Consider the following 20,197-nt stretch of genomic DNA (forward strand, 5'->3'; position numbering starts at 1 on the left):
CCAGCATGCATGTGGAACCTGCACTCCCTGAATTATATGGTAGCCATTATGGCACATAACAGGTAGAATTTTTAGTGTTAGAGATCGCCTTGACGTGTGGCAGACGGGCTCAAATCATTTTGTACAGAATGTATTTGCCAAGAATCTCAAATTTACTTAATAAGCGTAGCATTAGCATCATAATACTTTTTTGCACTTTATTTGGTTTGCAGAGTGCTGTTGCATTGTATTTTCTTTCTTTCTTTAGGCTATAGTTCTCTTTAACAGATAACGCATAATGATTTTATCTGTGGACAGTTTTACCCCCTTTCCACTTTCTAACTTTTCACAGAAAAATCATTAAATCATTTTCATGCAATTATTTGTTTATTATGTTTCTTTTGAATAATTTGAACTTCTCTCCTTAGTAACTATAACAACACATTGTTTGTATACAGAGCAGTAGTGAGAGTTTGTAACATAGTCTGTGGGAATTGTAGCATCTCCAGGGAGAGCCTGATAGCCACTAGAGGTCAGCAGTGAGTGCTGTCAGTTCATCATAGGAGCAGGCAAGTGTGGCCTGCAGCCATTTGCCTGGGACTACAGTGTGTCATGTGGAAGCTGAAGACTTGCTCTCCCCCTCTGCCAGCTAGCTGCCGGTCCCTTCACTGGTTCCCTTTGCTTCTTAAGGAGAGGAAAGCTGCGGAAGAACCAGGCACTGGGGTTGGCTCTTGCTAAGCTCTTGTGATTGCAAAGAAGGAGGAGTGTGGAGCAGCAGCAGCAGCAGCAACAGCAGCTTCAGACCATTAAAAGCAAGGAGACACCAGAGGTTTGTGCCAGGCTGCTGCTTACCCTGAGACATTCAAGCTAGAGAAGAGGTCATCTTCACTGCAGGGGGGGATGCAGGGTAAGAAGACCAGGGGCTCCAGTGGAAGGACTGCTGATGTTCAAGGAGATGAGGCTCAGGGGAAGAAGAAGAAAAAGAAGGCATCTTGCTTCTTAAACATCAAGATCTTCCTAGTGTCTGAATGTGCCCTGATGCTGGCACAGGGCACTGTAGGAGCTTACCTGGTGAGTAGCAGGCAGCACATGTAGAGTACCTGATGCTAGGTCAAGTCACCGCATTATGTTAGCCCTGTGCACACATGATACTCTCTCCTCAGGTTCCCAAGTGCTGCATAAGGACAGTGTGACTGGGGCAGACAACTAGTACTCTGTCTTTTAAGAGACGCATAAGGATGGGTTGGCTGCCAGCATCCACTGCAATAGGCAAGGGGAGTTACTTGCAATTTATGTGGAAGTATCTGCAGATGTCAATGCAGTGTAGAGAACCCTGTAATACATCCATATGTCTAAGTACTTGCTAAACTTGTTATGGGGTGAGGGGCCCAGGATGCATGCATGTAATGCAATCTAGTATGTTGGCATTATGCATTATGTATAGACAGATACTTAGATGGTTATGTATACTCATTGGCTGTAGGCTGATGTCTGTAGCTTTTTGTGGCGAGTTGGCCAGTCTATGGCACGTTTTCTAGCCTTTCACTTTTCCAAACCAGTGCCTAAAGCAGGGCATGAAGTTGTTTGCTGCATACAAGTGTATTGTAAGTTGCACTTCTCATGAGGAGATGAAAAACTGCTCCAGCAGCTGCTGCTGTTCTTGAAGTGTGATGATTGCCAAGTTCTCCTGAGCTGATGCCAGAGAAGTATATACTGAAGGTACAGAAAGATTTGGAGACCCAGGACACATCCCTTACTGCAATCTGTGCCCTAACTTGTATGACAAGGACTAACAGGAATGCTGGTGTCAAGGAAGGGGTTTGAAAAGATATTGCATGTAGACATTTCAGGGTTAGGTGCCCCTCTAATACCAAAGACCTTGGTCCCATGAAATAATGTACCTGTCTGTCTAGCTGTCTAAAGATGCCATAGATGTCAAGAAGGTCCTGCTGAACTGACCATGTGTTCTGGCCTGAGTGATCATCATCATGTCACTGGTTTGAAGAAAATCTTTTTTTCTTCTTCTTTAAATCGGCCAAGATTATTGTCGTCATTCATTACCATCACTGCAGTCATAGCGTTTATCAAGATAATATCCCATGTAGGTCAATGCAGAAATATGAAGGTTGCAATGAATGGAAGATCAGAACTCCTTTCGAGGCATCTGTGGTTGATCTTGGTTGGTACCTCTGATCGTCAGGAAACCTTTATGTCTGTGTGTCAAGTTATTGATGGGCCTAATAAAACTTAAAAGCATTTATTATGAGCATAAAGTATCAAACAATCTCTGTCGAATGACAAGTTGCCTGCGGATAGCAAATATCTGCCGAGTTAGCCTGTCAGATCTACATGGCAGAAACCTCGATCGCTTATAGGGCTGCAGCTTGCTGCATCTTCGTCGGACAGTCATGCCAAGACTACCTGAAACGATAATGAGTCATGCTGTCACTTTGATCGCATTGTATTTTACTGTTCAATAGCGCTACGTTGGCAAAGTCTGCATGTAACCCTAGCCAGAAGTGGTCCTAAGCAGTCAGCGGTGGCACGCTTCAGTCCTATCATCCATGTACTGCTTCCCCTGGCTGAACACTTGGCCTAAAATTCTGTATTGGTGGAATAATTTGCAAATTCTGTTATGTTTTCTCTTGGACTATGTAGTTAAGAACTGCGCCCTGCATTTCTTGAAAAGTGAGTGACGTCACCTCATGATATTATTAGATATTGTATAACGGTTGCAATATGTCCATGCTTAGAGGCACAAAGCACAGACTAAATCCTTAGTGGCAACTGTTTGTTGGCCGGTCATTGCCCTTATATTCTTCATGAGCCGTTTGATGCCTTTTAATGCTTCTCTATTCAAAATACAAAAAAACAAGGAATAAAAAAGTGTTAAAGGGAATGCTATTAAGGACTCCATTTATGAACGGCAAATTTTTGCCAAGTGGGAAGAATTGCTTACTGTCGACAAATAGCCAGTTTAGTAATTGCACAATAAATCAGGTGTCATTTTGAAGTTTGCTAGAAAGGAGTCAGCCTTTTTGTTGGAACGAGAAGAGGTTATTATCTATATCCAGGTTATTGATGTGAGGCAGCCTGTGATTCACGCTTCCACCGATCCGATAGTGATGACCAACCCTGCCGAGAGGTCATCAATATCATCAATCCAGACAGCCCCTTTATGTAGAAAATAGTACAGCGTGGTGCAGACTACACAGCCAATATTCTGCAGCAACCCGCTTTGTTTATAAGTTTGGCCTCCTGCACACGAACGTGCGCTTCCCGTTGCCGTATTGCGGACCGCATTTGCGGATCCGCAATACACGGGCACCGTTCCGTGTGCATTCCGCATCACGGATGCGGACCAGTTCACTTCAATGGGTCCGCAAATCCGGAGATGCTGAATGGTGCGGAACGAAAGCACGGAACCCTGCGGAAGCACTACGGAGTGCTTCCGTGGGGTTTCGTCCCGGACTTCCATTCCGCAAAAAGATAGAACATGTCCTATCTTTTTGGGGAACGTCCGGATCGCGGACCCATTCAAGTGAATGGGTCCGGGATCTGCTGCGACTTCCCCACGGTCAGTGTTTGTGCATTGCGGTCTGCAATTTGCAGGGCGCAGCACGGCCACGGGGCGCACACCGCTACCAGCTATTTATTAAAGTGATTTTTAATGTGAACCTTTGTTTTATTTATTTTTTACCTTATTGGGGCCTCATTGTAATACAGTGTCCCCACCTACTATATGCTAGTATATTACTAGTGTCATTATGTGGCATAGGAGTCTTTGGGCATTGGAGTCTGGGTATCACTACATTTTTACCCCCTATAACTATGGCCTTGTCTGCATATAGTTACCCAAATACTTAGGAACACTAAACACTGAAAATGCACAAAAAAATAATCCCAGTACTTCCATCCTTGATCTTTGAGTCCTATATTGTCTCATATTACAGTTAAAACAGAGAAATATAAAGAAATATTTTCAGAGTGTCTTAGGTCAACCATGTCATTCCTCCTTCTCCTCACTTCCCTGGGACACGTAGTGGAAGCAGGAGCCTCCTTGCTGTACCTGTCTGCTGTAGGATAGAAATATCATTAAGCACCACTCTTTGCAAAGTCCTGCTCCTCTGACAGTCTGCAGGGACCAGATTAGCAGGAGATGAGTCCCTTTGTTCTCTGCAGGATTTCTACAACACTGTGTCAGGAGCATGCAGAAAAGGCTGCAGGCCAAAAAACTGTGGGGACAGCTATAGTTCTTGTTTACTTTTAATATTAACATCTAGATTTGGTGTTTCCTCCGAACCCTTGCTACCCCTAACACAGGTGAAAAAGAGATGAACATGACGGAAGAGTAAAACTTTAATTTACAATTTAAGTTGAGAAATTCACAGTGAGGTGTATATATAGGTGTAGCGGAGCTGAAATGACAAACTAACACAAAACGCCCTATGTAAGATCATAGATAAAACACTGTGATATTATGATGGTTTAATCCAGGGATGTAGCTATTAAGGGAAGCGCCTGCTTTGGGGCCCGAACTCAAAAGGGGCCCACCCAGGAGGAGGACTAAAAGATTGTATTGTAAGGGGCCCTTAACAAAGAGTGGTCTTAACTAGCCACAGGAGTAGGGGTGGCACAGGAGGAGGGGGTTGCAAAAAAGTTCCTGGGGGGGGGAAGGGGGCATTAAAAAATTGGCTGTGGTACCCAGACATTTGTAGTTACGCTACTGATTTACTCCAAATGAATTATTCAATTCTGCTAAATCTATAAATTGGGCTGAAATAATAGAATTCATGTAGTTTGCAGACATGTACAGTATCTTCACCAAAGAGACTTCATATATCAAAATGTGACCGGTGTCGGACTGGGGTTCCTTGAGCCCACCAGAGGAAATTATTCTCAGGGCCCAACCCCTATGTCACAATAAAGTCTAATAGGTTTTGATTAAAAGAAATAGACCCTGGTGTCAAATGATTAGCTCCAAATGTGCTTTGTTCTGTACCTTTGTACCCACCATGGTATCAGAGTCTGGCTCCACTGGAGGATCCTCTGGTATTCGGTTGGCCAGTCCAGCGTTGCATGTGATATGTATTGAAAATATTACTGTCAGGAACTATATGTAGATAATGTATTCAGGATGAAGAGGGCTACTGGTACATTGTAATATACCATATAATTAGACAATATCATCTATTTTAAGAAAGCTTTTGCTGTACTGAATCGCATAAGTAATGATACAAAGTGCTGTAAGAGCAATCATATGGTAGTTACCTACAGCTGTAAATATATAAATGATTCATGGATACATGTAAATATTTCATGAGCGAGCTCGTTCATATATATATATTAGTATAAACACTGTTTGTCTATACTGTATATCTGTAGCCTATCATATATCTTCCAGTTTGTCATACTATTCATTTCTAATATATGACATGACTGTTCCTCATGGGAGACAAGACCAGATGGGAAAAAGTACAAATTCCCTTTTCTGAAAGACAAAGACACCGCTAATATAATTCTCAAATTCTTCTAACAAAATTTCACTCCAGTTACTGTATATTCAGGCCTGACAAGAAACAGAAACCTGTATGCAAGCCAACTAGTACCTTGAATGGTAGAGACAGTATAAGTATAATATTTAGGGGGTTTTCTAGGGGTACAATATTGATGACCTAGCCTCAGGGAAAGTCATTCATATCTGATGACTTAGAAATTAAGGAAATATGTAAGGGGTTCTCTAGGGGTACAAGATTGATGACCTGTCCTAAGGACAAGTCATCGATATCTGATGGCTTGGAAAATAAGAAAAGTAAAGGAAAACCGCGGCACTCTTCCAATTCTTATAATTTATTCAGTAATCTGCATCAAACATGGTAAAGTTTTGACTATGTATTAGTCTTTGTCAAGGCTTGACAACTAAAACATAGTTGAAACGTTGCCATGTTTGATTCAGATTATTAAATAAATTACAAGAATTGAACGAGTGCCGCGGTTTTCCTTTACTATACTGTCTGGGATTCCAAGCCATGATTCCAAGCTGCGTGCACCAGACTATCCCATCCCATGAGTTTGGTAATACGCGGTGCTGCTTGTTCTTCTCCGTTGGAAAATAAGGAAATATTTAAGGGGTTCTCTGGCGGTATAATATCTTGAGGACAAGTCATCAATATCAGATTGGTGGGGTCTGACACCTGGTACACCCACTGGTCAGCTGTTTGGATGAGCACTGCAGCCCCCTCACAGCATACTAAGCACAGCACCGTACACTGTATAGCGGTTGTGCTTGGTATTGCAGTCTAGCCCCATGCACTTGAATGAACTTGATGTCAGTGGCCTAGGAAGTGGCCATTGCTTGATGAAACAGCTGATTGGCAGGGGTGCCAGGCATTGGACCCCACATTAAATATTGATAATCTATCCTCAGAGTAGGTCACCAATTACTTCCTAAAAAAAAACTTTAATGTATGGATCTAGATGGGGCTTGGTTCACACTACAGTTCATGCTGTTGCACAGTAGTGCACAGAGGTGGATACAGACAGCAGAGGACCCCATACAAGAGCCGTATATGGGCCCTTTCCTCTCAAATAATAGAGAACCCACCTTGTGAGATATGACATTTATTAGCTCAGTACCTTGCATTAAATCTAATAGACAGTGGGTTATTGCTAGTGTTGAGCGAATTGAGCTTCGGATCCTAGATCCGAAGTCGATTCACTCCAAACTTTGTTTTAATGCTGTACAGAGACTAACTTCGGCCATTGATTTTTAAACTTTAAAACCAATTTAAAACCTGGATCTGAAGTCAGCTTCTGATCCATGTATTAAAATGGTTTTAAAGTTGAAAAATCAAATCCCTAAGTTATTCATCGAAGTCCCGCGAGACTTCGGTAATAACGAATTTCCCTCGCTGGAACCCATACATTTGTATGGAATTTCCGAACAGCATTCAAAGTTTTGAACAAATCGGCTTTGGATCTATAATCTGAAACTCAAGAGGCTCTGTCACCCAGATCAATGCTACCCTACCAGGCATATCGTCTGATAGGGTTGATGACGCCGACAAAAACGATACCTTTCTGTATGCCGTCGGTGGTCCGGTGGTGAAGAAAAAAACTTAAAAAAATATGCAAAAGAGGAGATCAGACGCTCTGTGCAGAGTATATGATAAGAATTCAAAGTATATTGACTGTCGTGTATAGGTCAGAGATCAGAAAAGGCCATTTAATCGTCCCAAGTTATGGTGGGGGGGACACATCTACAGATGTCTGCTACCCATTCTAAAAATGTGATTTGATTTATCGGCGTATTTGATAGAAAAAAAGCATTATATCACAAGCTAGGATGGAAGGTGATTTCAATTTTATGTTTATATTTGTCAAATATTGGAAGATTTGTTCTGCTTGTCCTCAAATAATCTATAAGTAATCATCCTGGAGCAGAGTGATAAATTATTGCAGGAAGCTGAAGATGCGAGAGCTGTAATGATCCCAGTTCTGAGCACATCATGGATCTTGCATTCTCTCTCACATCTCCTTTAAAGGAGTAAGCAGTTTGGTGACATGCGGAACAGATCCTGGCTATTAGCATGCTGAGCAAGAGCAGATCATATGCCGTGTACTGAGAGCTGCCTTATGGGGGTCTCCTGATGCTACAGACAGGAACTTTCTCACTAATGTAATAAAAGAACCACAAGCAACCAGTGAACCCATCATCTGTAATAGATCACTGTAATGTCCAGCATGTCCTATATAACATCAGCTGCTTAATGGCTGAAAACAGAAAAACATTTAAGCCTCGTTCACATTTCAGTTTTTCTGCATTTTCCGTGGACAGCAAGCACACATACCCATTGGTTTTTGTTTTGCACTGACCATGGTTCAGTGGAAAAATCATGGAGACATACAATACTATGGTCCATGATGCGGACCATACCTGTCCAATAAAGTGTATGGGTCAGTGAAAAGCCACTGACACAACATGTATGGCTTCCGAGTTCTCTCAGTGTGTCTCTCATATGGATGACACACTGAGGGCAAAAAACAGACTTATGAACTAAAAGCGAATTCTTCTTTGAAGCGCGGACAGATTTTTCACAGACTCGGAAAACTGAATGAGGCCTTAGGCTGGAAACATGTTTAAAATGAAGCTCCAGGGTAGATGTATTAACATGTAGTACATTTATTATACGTCCCCTTATTTCTTAAACTATCCCATCACTGGGAACAGCTCAATACACGTAATAAATATTCCAAATCAAACAGAGCCTTTAATATTCCCATTAAAAACAATTCTTTATTTCATAGTATCTTAAAAAATAATAATAATATATACAGTACAGACCAAAAGTTTGGACACACCTTCTCATTCAAAGAGTTTTCTTTATTTTCATGACTATGAAGGCATCAAAACTATGAATTAACACATGTGGAATTATATACATAACAAACAAGTGTGAAACAACTGAAAATATGTCATATTCTAGGTTCTTCAAAGTAGCCACCTTTTGCTTTGATTACTGCTTTGCACATTCTTGGCATTCTCTTGATGAGCTTCAAGAGGTAGTCCCCTGTGGTTTTCACTTCACAGGTGTGCCCTGTCAGGTTTAATAAGTGGGATTTCTTGCCTTATAAATGGGGTTGGGACCATCAGTCGTGTTAAGGAGAAGTCAAGTGGATACACAGCTGATAGTCCTACTGAATAGACTGTTAGAATTGGTATTATGGCAAGAAAAAAGCAGCTAAGTAAAGAAAAACGAGTGGCCATCATTACTTTAAGAAATGAAGGTCAGTCAGTCAGCCGAAAAATTGTGAAAACTTTGAAAGTAAGGGCTATTTGACCATGAAGGATAGTGATGGGGTGCTGCGCCAGATGACCTGGCCTCCACAGTCACCAGACCTGAACCCAATCGAGATGGTTTGGGGTGAGCTGGACCGCAGAGTGAAGGCAAAAGGGCCAACAAGTGCTAAGCATCTCTGGGAACTCCTTCAAGACTGTTGGAAGACCATTTCAGGGGACTACCTCTTGAAGCTCATCAAGAGAATGCCAAGAATGTGCAAAGCAGTAATCAAAGCAAAGGGTGGCTACTTTGAAGAACCTAGAATATGACATATTTTCAGTTGTTTCACACTTGTTTGTTATGTATATAATTCCACATGTGTTAATTCATAGTTTCAGAACTATATATTGCACTATAGTTCACATCCTTATGTGAGGAACATCAAGCGTTTAGACCTCTCAGATTGGGTTATAGAACTGTTGCCCCCATTAAAATTGTACCTCTCTTGTGTCTGTCCCACATAGAGATCCTAAAAAAAAGTACTTTATAAAGTTATGCAAATTAGCTGTTGCAAGTGCCCTGGAGCAGAGTTACATCCGCAAGTGACCAGGCCCCTCAGCTATGTGCCCCGATAACCACTCCCCTTGAATTCTTCTGGCCCACCCTCCTCTCCTCCTTCATCCTCTTCCTCAGGCTCGGAGATCTTGCACAAGCGCCGGTCACAGCTGGGCCTGTGCATGCACACTGTTAAGATCACTGCCTCTGCTCATAGTGGGCAGCGCATTGCGTATGCGTGGGCCCGCTGGTGGCCGGAGCTCACGAAAGATCTCCAAGCCAGAGGAAGATGAATTAGGAGAGGAGGGTGGGTCAGAAGACTGCAAGGAGAGCGGTTATCTGAGCACATAGCTAAGGGGCCTGGGCACTTGCGGAAGGAACTCCGCCCCTGGGCACTTGCAACAGCTAATTTGCATAACTTTGTAAAGTATTTTTTCAGTATTTCTATGTGGGACAGACACAGGAGAGGTACTATTTTAATGGGGGGCAAACGCTCTACAATGCGATCTGAGCGGTCTAAAACGCTAAGAGTAGGTGACAGACTCTCTTTAAAGGGCTGTGGAATATCCTGGTTTCTATGTGGATGAAAGACTTGGTTTCAGTCAATAAGCCCCTGTCTATCAAATGTGCAGGAGTTTGTGAATACAGGATCTTTATAAAGTATCCCAGATTTTATATCTTAGTTTTAGATAAATAAAATAAAAGTTACATTTTATTAGAATAATCCAACTGCACACCTTGTCCTTTCCCCTTATGATATTTGCAGTTGGTGGTGGCCTCCTGTGCAACCTTTATAATATATGCTATTGCGGGAAATGGAGCAATTCCAAGATTTAATTTAGATTTTTACTAGAGTCTGAGGAATGTATATAATTTTACTGGCATTCCCTTCATAAAAAAATATTTTTTCAATGACTCAGAACAGGTGATAGTTAAAGGAAAATTTTCTGGGAGAGACAGTCATCCAGACCTGACATTCAAGGAACACATTTTTATTTTGAAATTATGAATTAACAAGATACACATGAGGAAGAATAGGATTTGCAGTGTGAGCATGAAGTAAAGAAAATGCTTAGGAGCAGGGCTTTTTTTCTCAGAGAAAAGGTGGTGGAACTCACCCCCCCTCCCCTGGCCACGCCCCTACCCAACCCTAGGACCGCCCCCTACCCGCCATAAACCCACCCCCTAGGACCGCCCCCTACCCACCCCTAGGACCGCCCCCTAAAACCGCCCCTTTAGAGAACAGGGATGCAAGTAAAATTTGGGGGGGGGGGGGGCTATAAAAGTCCAGCCCAGCAAAAAAACCTCCCAGATGGGGATGGCACTGTTAATGGGGGATCTGGGGATGGCACTGTTAATGGGGGATCTGGGGATGGCACTGTTATGGGGTGGAGGATCTGGGGATGGCATCCACAGATCCCCCATCCTATAACAGTGCCATCCACAGACCCCCCCATCCTATAACAGTGCCATCCACAGACCCCCCCCACCCCATAACAGTGCCATCCACAGACCCCCCCACCCCATAACAGTGCCATCCACAGACCCCCCCACCCCATAACAGTGCCATCCACAGACCCCCCACCCCATAACAGTGCCATCCACAAACCCCCCACCCCATAACAGTGCCATCCACAGACCCCCTTCCACCCCATAACAGTGCCATCCACAGACCCCCCCATCCTATAACAGTGCCATCCACAGACCCCCCACCCCATAACAGTGCCATCCACAGACCCCCCCACCCCATAACAGTGCCATCCACAGACCCCCCCACCCCATAACAGTGCCATCCACAGACCCCCCTCCCCCCATAACAGTGCCATCCACAGACCCCCCCACCCCATAACAGTGCCATCCACAGACCCCCCCACCCCATAACAGTGTCATCCACAGACCCCCACCCCATAACAGTGTCATCCACAGACCCCCCATTGCCCCTCCAGTACAGTTATAAAATGTGTAATTAAATGAATAATGATTCATGCTGCCCCCTCAGTAGTATAACTTTCAATATATTGTACTTACAGGGCTACTGTTATCGTAATGCAGGACGGCCGGGCAGACGAGCGGCAGCATCACTGACTGACGTCACGTGCCTGCGCCGCCTACTTTATGAATGAAGCAGGCGGCGCAGGCACGTGACGTCAGTCAGTGACGCTGCTGCTCGTCTGCCCGGCCGGCCTGCATTACGATAACAGTAGCCCTGTGAGTACAATATATTGAAAGTTATACTACTGAGGGGGCAGCATGAATCATTATTCATTTAATTACACATTTTATAAGTCTCTACTGGAGCTGCGGGGCCGGAGCACAGTGAACGTACCGGCCCACAGCTGTCACGAGGGTGTCAAGAACCACGCCTGACTCCGTTATACCCGGGGTCAGGAAGTCGCAGCGGTTGGCTGCACGCTCTATGTAAGATAGGGCTGTTTCCTTAAGGTAGCTTTCTGGGTTTGCTTTGCAAACCCTTTTGGCTCACTCAGGGATCCGTAGCTCCTTCTCCTCAGCTGTTCCTTGTCCAGCACTCCCAACCTCCTTATATTCCCCTCTAACATTTCTCTGGTTGCCAGATATAGAGCTTCCTGCCTGGACATCTATTCTGACCCTCTGGAGCTGTGTTGCTGCGTTCTCTGGTAGTTGGTCCAGAACGCTACCCTCCGGATCCCTGTTGGACCTTTGTGGTCTATTGTGGTCGCCCACCTGGGTGTATGTGTTTGTCTGTTTTGTCTGTCCTCTCCCTGGTGTTTCCCTCTTAGTGACAGTGGTGTGGACTAGCGATCCCACCGGCCCGTTCACTATCTAGGGCTCATTTTAGGGAAAGCCAGGGTTTAGGCACGTGATCGCCGCACGGGTGAGGAACCCGTCTAGGGACGTCAGGGCAGTCAGGTGCCAGCCGCAAGGTGAGTTAGGGGTCACCACCTTTCCCTCTCCCTTGGGCAGGGCTTTCCCTTTTTCCTCCCTGTGCGTGACGCCGGTCATTACATCAGCTCCTCCTCCCAGTCCCTCCCCGCTGATACATCGCAGGCTGCGATGTCAAAAGGTGGCGGAACGCCGTTCCGGTGAGTTCCGCCAGAAAAAAAGCCCTGCTTAGGAGACTGGAGATGAGTAAATAGACTCTACATAAATCAAATTCATTATGAATTTCCCATTTGGCAAATCTAAAAACTTTTGTGATTCAACCCCCTTGAATGGCTCAAAATAATGGCCACCATTTTGCAGATTAGAAGACAGAGAAAATAGCATCAGCCAAAAAAGGATAATTTTGGACTATTTTTAATTTTAAAAACCATAACAAATTTGACAGTACAGTGTGTTTTAAAAACAGGTCATTTGCTATCACCGGCTGCCGTCCTTTTGCCCATAACCATATACAGTACAGACCAAAAGTTTGGACACCTTCTCATTCAAAGAGTTTTCTTTATTTTCATGACTATGAAGGCATCAAAACTATGAATTAACACATGTGGAATTGTATACATAACAAACAAGTGTGAAACAACTGAAAATATGTCATATTCTAGGTTCTTTAAAGTAGCCACCTTTTGCTTTGATTACTGCTTTGCACACTCTTGGCATTCTCTTGATGAGCTTCAAGAGGTAGTCCCCTGAAATGGTCTTCCAACAGTCTTGAAGGAGTTCCCAGAGATGCTTAGCACTTGTTGGCCCTTTTGCCTTCACTCTGCGGTCCAGCTCACCCCAAACCATCTCGATTGGGTTGAGGTCCGGTGACTGTGGAGGCCAGGTTATCTGGCGCAGCACCTCATCCCTCTCCTCCATGGTCAAATAGCCCTTACTTTCAAAGTTTTCACAATTTTTCGGCTGACTGACTGACCTTCATTTCTTAAAGTAATGATGGCCACTCGTTTTTCTTTACTTAGCTGCTTTTTTCTTGCCATAATACCAATTCTAACAGTCTATTCAGTAGGACTATCAGCTGTGTATCCACCCGACTTCTCCTCAACGCAACTGATGGTCCTAACCCCATTTATAAGGCAAGAAATCCCACTTATTAAACCTGACAGGGCACACCTGTGAAGTGAAAACCATTTCAGGGGACTACTTCTTGAAGCTCATCAAGAGAATGCCAAGAGTGTGCAAAGCAGTAATCAAAGCAAAAGGTGGCTACTTTGAAGAACCTAGAATATGACATATTTTTAGTTGTTTCACACTTATTTGTTATGTATATAATTCCACATGTGTTAATTCATAGTTTTGATGCCTTCAGTGTGAATCTACAATTTTCATAGTCATGAAAATAAAGAAAACTCTTTGAATGAGAAGGTGTCCAAACTTTTGGTCTGTACTGTATGTTGCTGTCATTTTGAGATTACTAATGCTGTCTTGGAGTTAAAATGCTTGAAAGAGGTTGGATACAGTCCAAGGAGACTTCAGAGGGCCATACATGACTTTTCAGGACAGTTGGGGATCTTTCGATTCAGACAAAATGTATTCATATGGAATCAAATCTGGGCGTCAATTTAGCTGAATTTGACCCGAAATAAATATTCAAACTCAGATACACAGAAAATAGATACTGGGAAACACCATCCTCCATGAAGCAAGTTGACGCTCAGCACATACTACCAAAAACCTACCCACAGGGAACTATATCAAAGCCCAAAAATCAAGCTCATCTGATGTCTCCAATGCTTATGAATGATACTTAATAAAAAGAAGGTTGTGACAACATGACGATAGTGAAAAAAAAAATCTTAACTAAGCTAAAAATATTGTGAATTGTAAGACATAATGATACTAACCTAAAGAAATAGACCAGAGTGGACATCACACAGAAAATGTCTGCATTTACTCATAACTACTATGATGTTATTGGCAACATGCAGAAATATTTAGCCATAGTCAGGGGCGTAGCTACAAGCTCATGGGCCTGGTGCAAGAGTTCAGCTTGGGCCTCCCTTCCCTCAGTGCTTTGTGGTCAGGGACAGGGAAGCACATTGCCTTCGTGCTGCCTGAGGAAAAATCAAAAGCCCCCCCCATGCAAAATTCTTAACCTAACCCCTTCCCTCCAGCCAGAGGTGTAACTTGGCCAGCATGCACCTTCTATAATACCAGTGTCTTCTTATGTGGCACAAGGGTCCCCTCAGGCTCCTGGGCCCAGTAGCGACTGCTACCTCTACACCCCCTATAGCTACGCCCATGGCCATAGTCTATTGAGATAACTGCTGGAGACCTTAAGAACTGGTTGTATCTTTGTTTCCAAAAAGGCAAAATCCTTGAGCAGGTAGATTATCAGTGCAACAGAAATATGCTGACTTGGCTTAAATATAAAGGCTGCACCCATTGTGGTGTGAATAGATGTGAACGTCACAACTCCATGATCAAATCCTTGGACTTTACTTCAACTCTCACCGGGGTTCGGGATCCTATTAAATTAAACATAAACTCTAATAGAACGCACGTTGTATATGTGATTACTTACACTGATTACCAGCTACAATATATTGGCTGCACGATCTTGAGGAACTAGAATTGCGGAACACATCTCTGCTACAAGCATCTCAGAGACTGTAACTAGCTGCACACTATCCGCAGCCTTGAGGTGCCTTCATGAGAAATATTCATAAGAAACAGGAGAGAGATCATAGGTAGGACCGCAAGATTAAGTTGGCAAGTGCGGACGAAAGTAGGCCACTCACCTTATGTTGTGCCCAGGGCACAACGACCTGTAATGCAGTGTATGGAGAATGAGCAGCTGCTGATAGGAAGATCCGGAACTAACAGTGGCAGGTAAGGGATCAGCAGGGGGCTGCAAAATATCCTCAAGGATGAATTTATTGAAGGTAAAGAAGGCTTTTTGGAGAACGACAACGCGTTTCGGGATTGGACAGATCCTTTCGTCAGGTGTTTGACCTGACAAAATCTGTCCGATCCCTAAACACATTGTCTGTTCACCAATAAAGTGTTCTTTATCTTCACCAATTCAACCTTGAGGACTTTTTGCAGCAACGCTTCTCATCCAGTTTTCTCCTGATGTGCCACAATTCCTGAGAAAGATGACAGTCTTACACACTCTTCTAGATGTGTGAATGAATTGCCAGCGGTCTGCAATAAAGGTCTAGATGGGTGGTACCAGTTGGGGATGTGTCCCTGCACAGTCTGACACTGGCTGCACTGAATGGATAATGCCAGACGTTGCAGGGACACACTTCCAGCTGTTAAAAGCGTTGTCTGAGATAATAAGAAATCTTGGACAAGCCCTACAATGGCTTAAAAAAAAGTTATATTCATCTCTTTCTCCTGGCTTTGTTCTCTTGCATTTTCTCCAACAGCGGTGACATGCTGAGATATGGCACCCAACCTCTGCAGCCAGTCACTGTCCTCAGCAGTACACTGCAGCGGCCATGTGCTGTATACCGACACATCAGCTCTGACAACAGCAGGAGAACCAGACGAAAGAGGTAAATATGGCATAATGTTCTTTTATTTTAAGCCATATCAGGGCTTGTCCAAGATTTTCAATTATCTTGGACAACCGCTTCAGCATCCAGATGAGCCTTTATTGCAGACTGCTGGCAATTCATAGTTATATGAAATACTGTTCCAGAATTGTTATTACATAGGAAACGACGGCAGTTAGTAAAACGAACGTCAGGAGAGGTAGCAGGTCCTCTTTAAAGTCGTTGCTCTGAAAAGGGTTAATAGACCTAAAAGAGAAGAATGTTTCCCAAGTGAGAATTACTATCGAAACCAGGATGCCAATGAAGTGCTGTTATTGATTCTTTCCACCAGTAGCTTGACTAATTTGGCTGTGTTAAGTGATATAGTGATTTTGAGCCCGTATATCTATTGTAACAGCTTGCTTTTCGTATATATCTACTGATTCGCTTTATGGGAGGGTTCTCCCACATTGTGATGATTAGCTATGAGCAGGAACCTTATTTTAGGTTCGAAACGCATTAGCAGAACCTGTGTTTGGATGTGCACACCATGTATTTAACCCCTTCCCGACTGCCCACTGCCTATATATCCTATCTGCACATACCCCGTGCAGATAGCACGTATATAAACGGACAGGCAGCCCTTTAATTAATCTAGCAGGAGCAGGATGGATCCTGGCTGTGAGACACAGCAGAGACCCGGAGGAGAAGACAGGAGCAGTTTATTACCTGCCGTCTCCTGTGACGGCAGCAGATCGCTGGTGTAGTGCAGGGAGGGAGAGCAGGAAGCGGCCAAGCTGCTTCCTCTATTAGTCCCGGCGGTGCAGGAGCAGAGCTGCAGGGTCTAAGGAGACCCTGATCAGCTCTGCCTGTGTCTAATGCCCCCATAGGTGGTTGTTTTCCCCTATAACTGGGGCTCCTGTGGATGCCCAAGTTACAGTGGAAATAGTAAAAAAGAAAGTCACTGTCCGCTAGAGTTCTTTTAATAAACCCCTGGGGGGCAAATTACGTGCCAAAAATAAATGAAAATATAGGTAAAAAAATAATAAAAAATACAAATAAAAAATAAAATTTAAAATGCCGTCGCTAACGGAAACCGTCACCATAGTCGCCCCATTCCCTCAAACCTATACATGTTATATATAAAAACGTTTGTCACAAAATAGGGAATCGATTCCAATAATTAATTTTTGTGTCAGTTTTAATATTAAAGAAATAAAAAGCTATAATAAAATTTGTGGCTTTTCCCCCTAATTAAACCTAAAAAAATGTGTCAAGTAAAAAACATTGCAAAAATTATTTTGGTAGTCAAACAAATAAAAAGGTTAGGGTCACTAAACCACCATTTGCACAAAATCACGAAAAATTGCCTGGACATTCAGGCCTTTTTTAGGCCCGATCATGAAAGGGTTAATTCATGTTTCAGTAAAGATGAACTGCATGTAAAGCCTTGAATACTGGGGGACTACAAGCTTTGCAGGTTTTCAGATGAATGAGAAAGTTGCAAAGATTTTTGCAACAACTGCCACCTGTGAATTCACTTTTATACTAATGTAAATGAGCTGCGGATTAACAGAATACAGGCTGTTGTTAATACTGTAAGTGCTTCAATACTACTAACTAGAGATGGCTTTGCGGTTCGCCCGGCAGTCGTTTTGCGGCGAACTTTGCTCATTTGCCGAACATGCAAACATATGGCGATGTCCGCCGGCGCCATATTCTTTTACATTGTGAAGAACCTTGACCTACGACACATCAATCAGGTGGTATAGGACAGCCAATTGAGATGTTTCAGCACATGGACATACCCCCTACCTTATAAATAAACCCGATCTGGCCGCCATTTTATATCCAGTCTTTTGCCAGTGTAGGGATAGGTTGCTGTGTGGAGCAGGGACAGACTGTTAGGGACACCAAACGCTAGCTAATAGGGCCACAAAAGTCATTTTAAGGACTGGTATAGGTGTGCTATCGATAGGTGTGACTTACTGAGGGGTGTGATATACTGATAATATACTTTCTAACATAGAACGCATATTATAGTGCAATTGTATTGTGCAGCAGTTGTGTGCGGTTTTGCTGCGTAACGCAGCTACACAGAGTGACAATCGCTATTGGAACAAATAATTTCAACTGGTGTGATATACCAGTTGCCCCCAAAAAAACTGATTGAAGCAGGGGTGTTATATACTAATAATATACTTTCTATATAGTGCATTTGGGTAGTGCAGCATTTGTTTGCGGTTTTGCTGCGTTACCTTAGCTACAGATAGTGACAAACGCTATTGGAACAAATAATTTCAACTGGTGCAATATACCTGGTGACCCCCAAAAAATGTGATTGAGGCAGGGGTGTGATATATCTTCTACCACAAATACTGCTCTTCTATAGGGACTTTTGTCACAGGGTCATTTTGAAAATGACAGGCAGAGGAAGAGGCAAGCCATTCCGCAGCGATGGTAGGGGTCGGGCAGGTGCACCAGGCCAGAGCCTAAGTGGGAAGTTGCAGAAGGTGCGTGCGATTACGTCAAAGGACACACCAGACTTGGTTAAGTGGCTCAGCCTTCCGCTTCTGCACCCTCCTCATCCTCTCTATCTGCCCCCTCTTCATTCTCTGCTGTGTGCACCCACAAAGACACCACCACCACCACCATATCCCCTACGCTCGAGTCAGAGGAATTATTTTCCCATCCATTCCGAGACCTTACCGATGTGCAGCCATTCTTGGCATCGGACAAGAAAGAGGAGGTAGCAACGGCTGCCACCCAGCGGTCTGACGACAGTACCCAAATCAGCCCAAGGAGCGTGGTCCCTGCTGTTGCTGCCTACTCCGAGATCTCTAATGTCAGTGGTGGTGAAGCTGACGATGATGACGTGTCAATAAACGTCACGTGGGTGCTAACAAGAGAGGAAGAGGAAGGAAGTTCAGAGGGAGAGACGGAGCAGCAGGTAGGGAGAAGGAGGAGAAGCAGGCAGAACTTACAGTGCACAGGAGGCAAAAAGCAGACTGCTAATGTATCTGGAATGAGCCATCCACCATGCACTGTCACATCTGGCGCTCCCAGGACACCGGCACATGGCTCTGCAGTTTGGGCTTTTTTTAACGTGTCCGCTGCTGACAATAGTGTTGCCATCTGCAGCCTGTGCTGTCAATGCATAAGTCGCGGTAAGCCCAACACTTACCTAGGGACGACCGCCTTAAGAAGGCACCTGGCCTCCCATTACCGAGCCCAGTGGGAGCAACACCATCAGAACCCACAAAGCCACACTCCCGGCGCTCCACATCCTGGCTCTTCTCCTTCTCCTCTCTCCTCCCATTTGTCCTCCACTCCACCGCGCCGTCGTCACGTTCATCTGGCAAAAGGCACGCTTCCATGGCCCAAATGTTCGAGCTTAAAATGTTGATGACGCCGGATAACCCTCTTGCCCAACGGCTGACTGCTGGCTTGTCGGAACTGCTAGCCCGCCAACTACTGCCATATAAACTGGAGGACTCGGAGCCCTTTAGAAAATCTGTGGCCATTGGCACACCGCAATAGAATGTCCCCGGAAGGAAATATTTCTCCTAGAAGGGTATCTGGCTATATGGCCATGTTCAGCGGCAAGTGAATGTATTTCTGGCACACAGTGTTGATGCCAAGATACATCTGACCACAGACACGTGATGTAGCAAACACGGGCAGGGAAAGTACAGAACTTTTACTGCCCACTCGGTAAACCTTCTGACGGCCGTCAAGCATGCAACTCGTGGCACCCGTGTGGATTTGGTGTTATCGCCACGGATTGCATGCAGGCCTTCCTCTTCTCCTACTCCATCCTCCGTCTCCTCCTCGGCTGACTCCTCCTTTTCCACTGCTACCGCCTCTTCCGCTGCGCCCCCCAAGCTCCCCCGAACCTATTCGACGTGCCAGGTGGGACGTTGCCATGTTGTGCTGCGGCTGTTGTGCCTGGAAGCCAAGAGCCACACTGATCCTGCACTTCTTTCAGCTTTGCTGTCACAGGCTGATTAGTGACTAACCCCGCTCAATTAGACAGTTGGTAAAGTGGTATGTGACAACGGTGCAAATCTGCTGAGCATGCTGAAACAGGGCAAAATGACACACGTGCCGTGCTGAACTTAGTCGTGCAGCAATTTGTTGCCAAAAACCCCGGGGTCCAGGATTTCTTGTGGCAGGCCAGGAAAATCTCTGGCCATTTTAGAAGATCTTACACAGTCATGGCTCGCCTTGCTGACGTTCAGCGGCGACACCACCTGCCTGTCAGACGTCTGGTTTGTGACTGCCCAACGCGCTGGAACTCCATCTTGTATATGCTTGATAGGCTGCTCCAGCAGAAACGTGCAGTTAACCACTACCTGTACGAACTCTGCGGCAAGACAGGTACTGGGAGTTTTTTTTTTTTCACGGCACCAGTGGCTGCTAATGCGCGACGCATGCAGACTTCTGCGGCCATTTGATGAGATCACCAAACTGGTCAGTCGC

At 44.4% G+C, this 20,197-nt stretch overlaps 1 protein-coding gene across 1 annotated transcript in view; it reads left to right on the forward strand.

Moving 5' to 3' along the window:
* Positions 1–580: 580 nt before the first annotated feature.
* The window catches only part of SLCO3A1 (solute carrier organic anion transporter family member 3A1), a 490,487-nt gene continuing 470,870 nt past the window's right edge, over positions 581–20,197 (forward strand). Inside the window, exon 1 of the mRNA XM_040414195.1 lies at positions 581–1,050. Within this exon, the coding sequence (XP_040270129.1) occupies positions 880–1,050 (171 nt within the window). The 5' untranslated portion in view covers positions 581–879. The remainder of the gene's footprint in view (positions 1,051–20,197) is intronic.

This window comes from Bufo bufo, chromosome 1 (genome assembly GCF_905171765.1).
Source record: "Bufo bufo chromosome 1, aBufBuf1.1, whole genome shotgun sequence".
Taxonomy (NCBI): domain Eukaryota; kingdom Metazoa; phylum Chordata; class Amphibia; order Anura; family Bufonidae; genus Bufo; species Bufo bufo.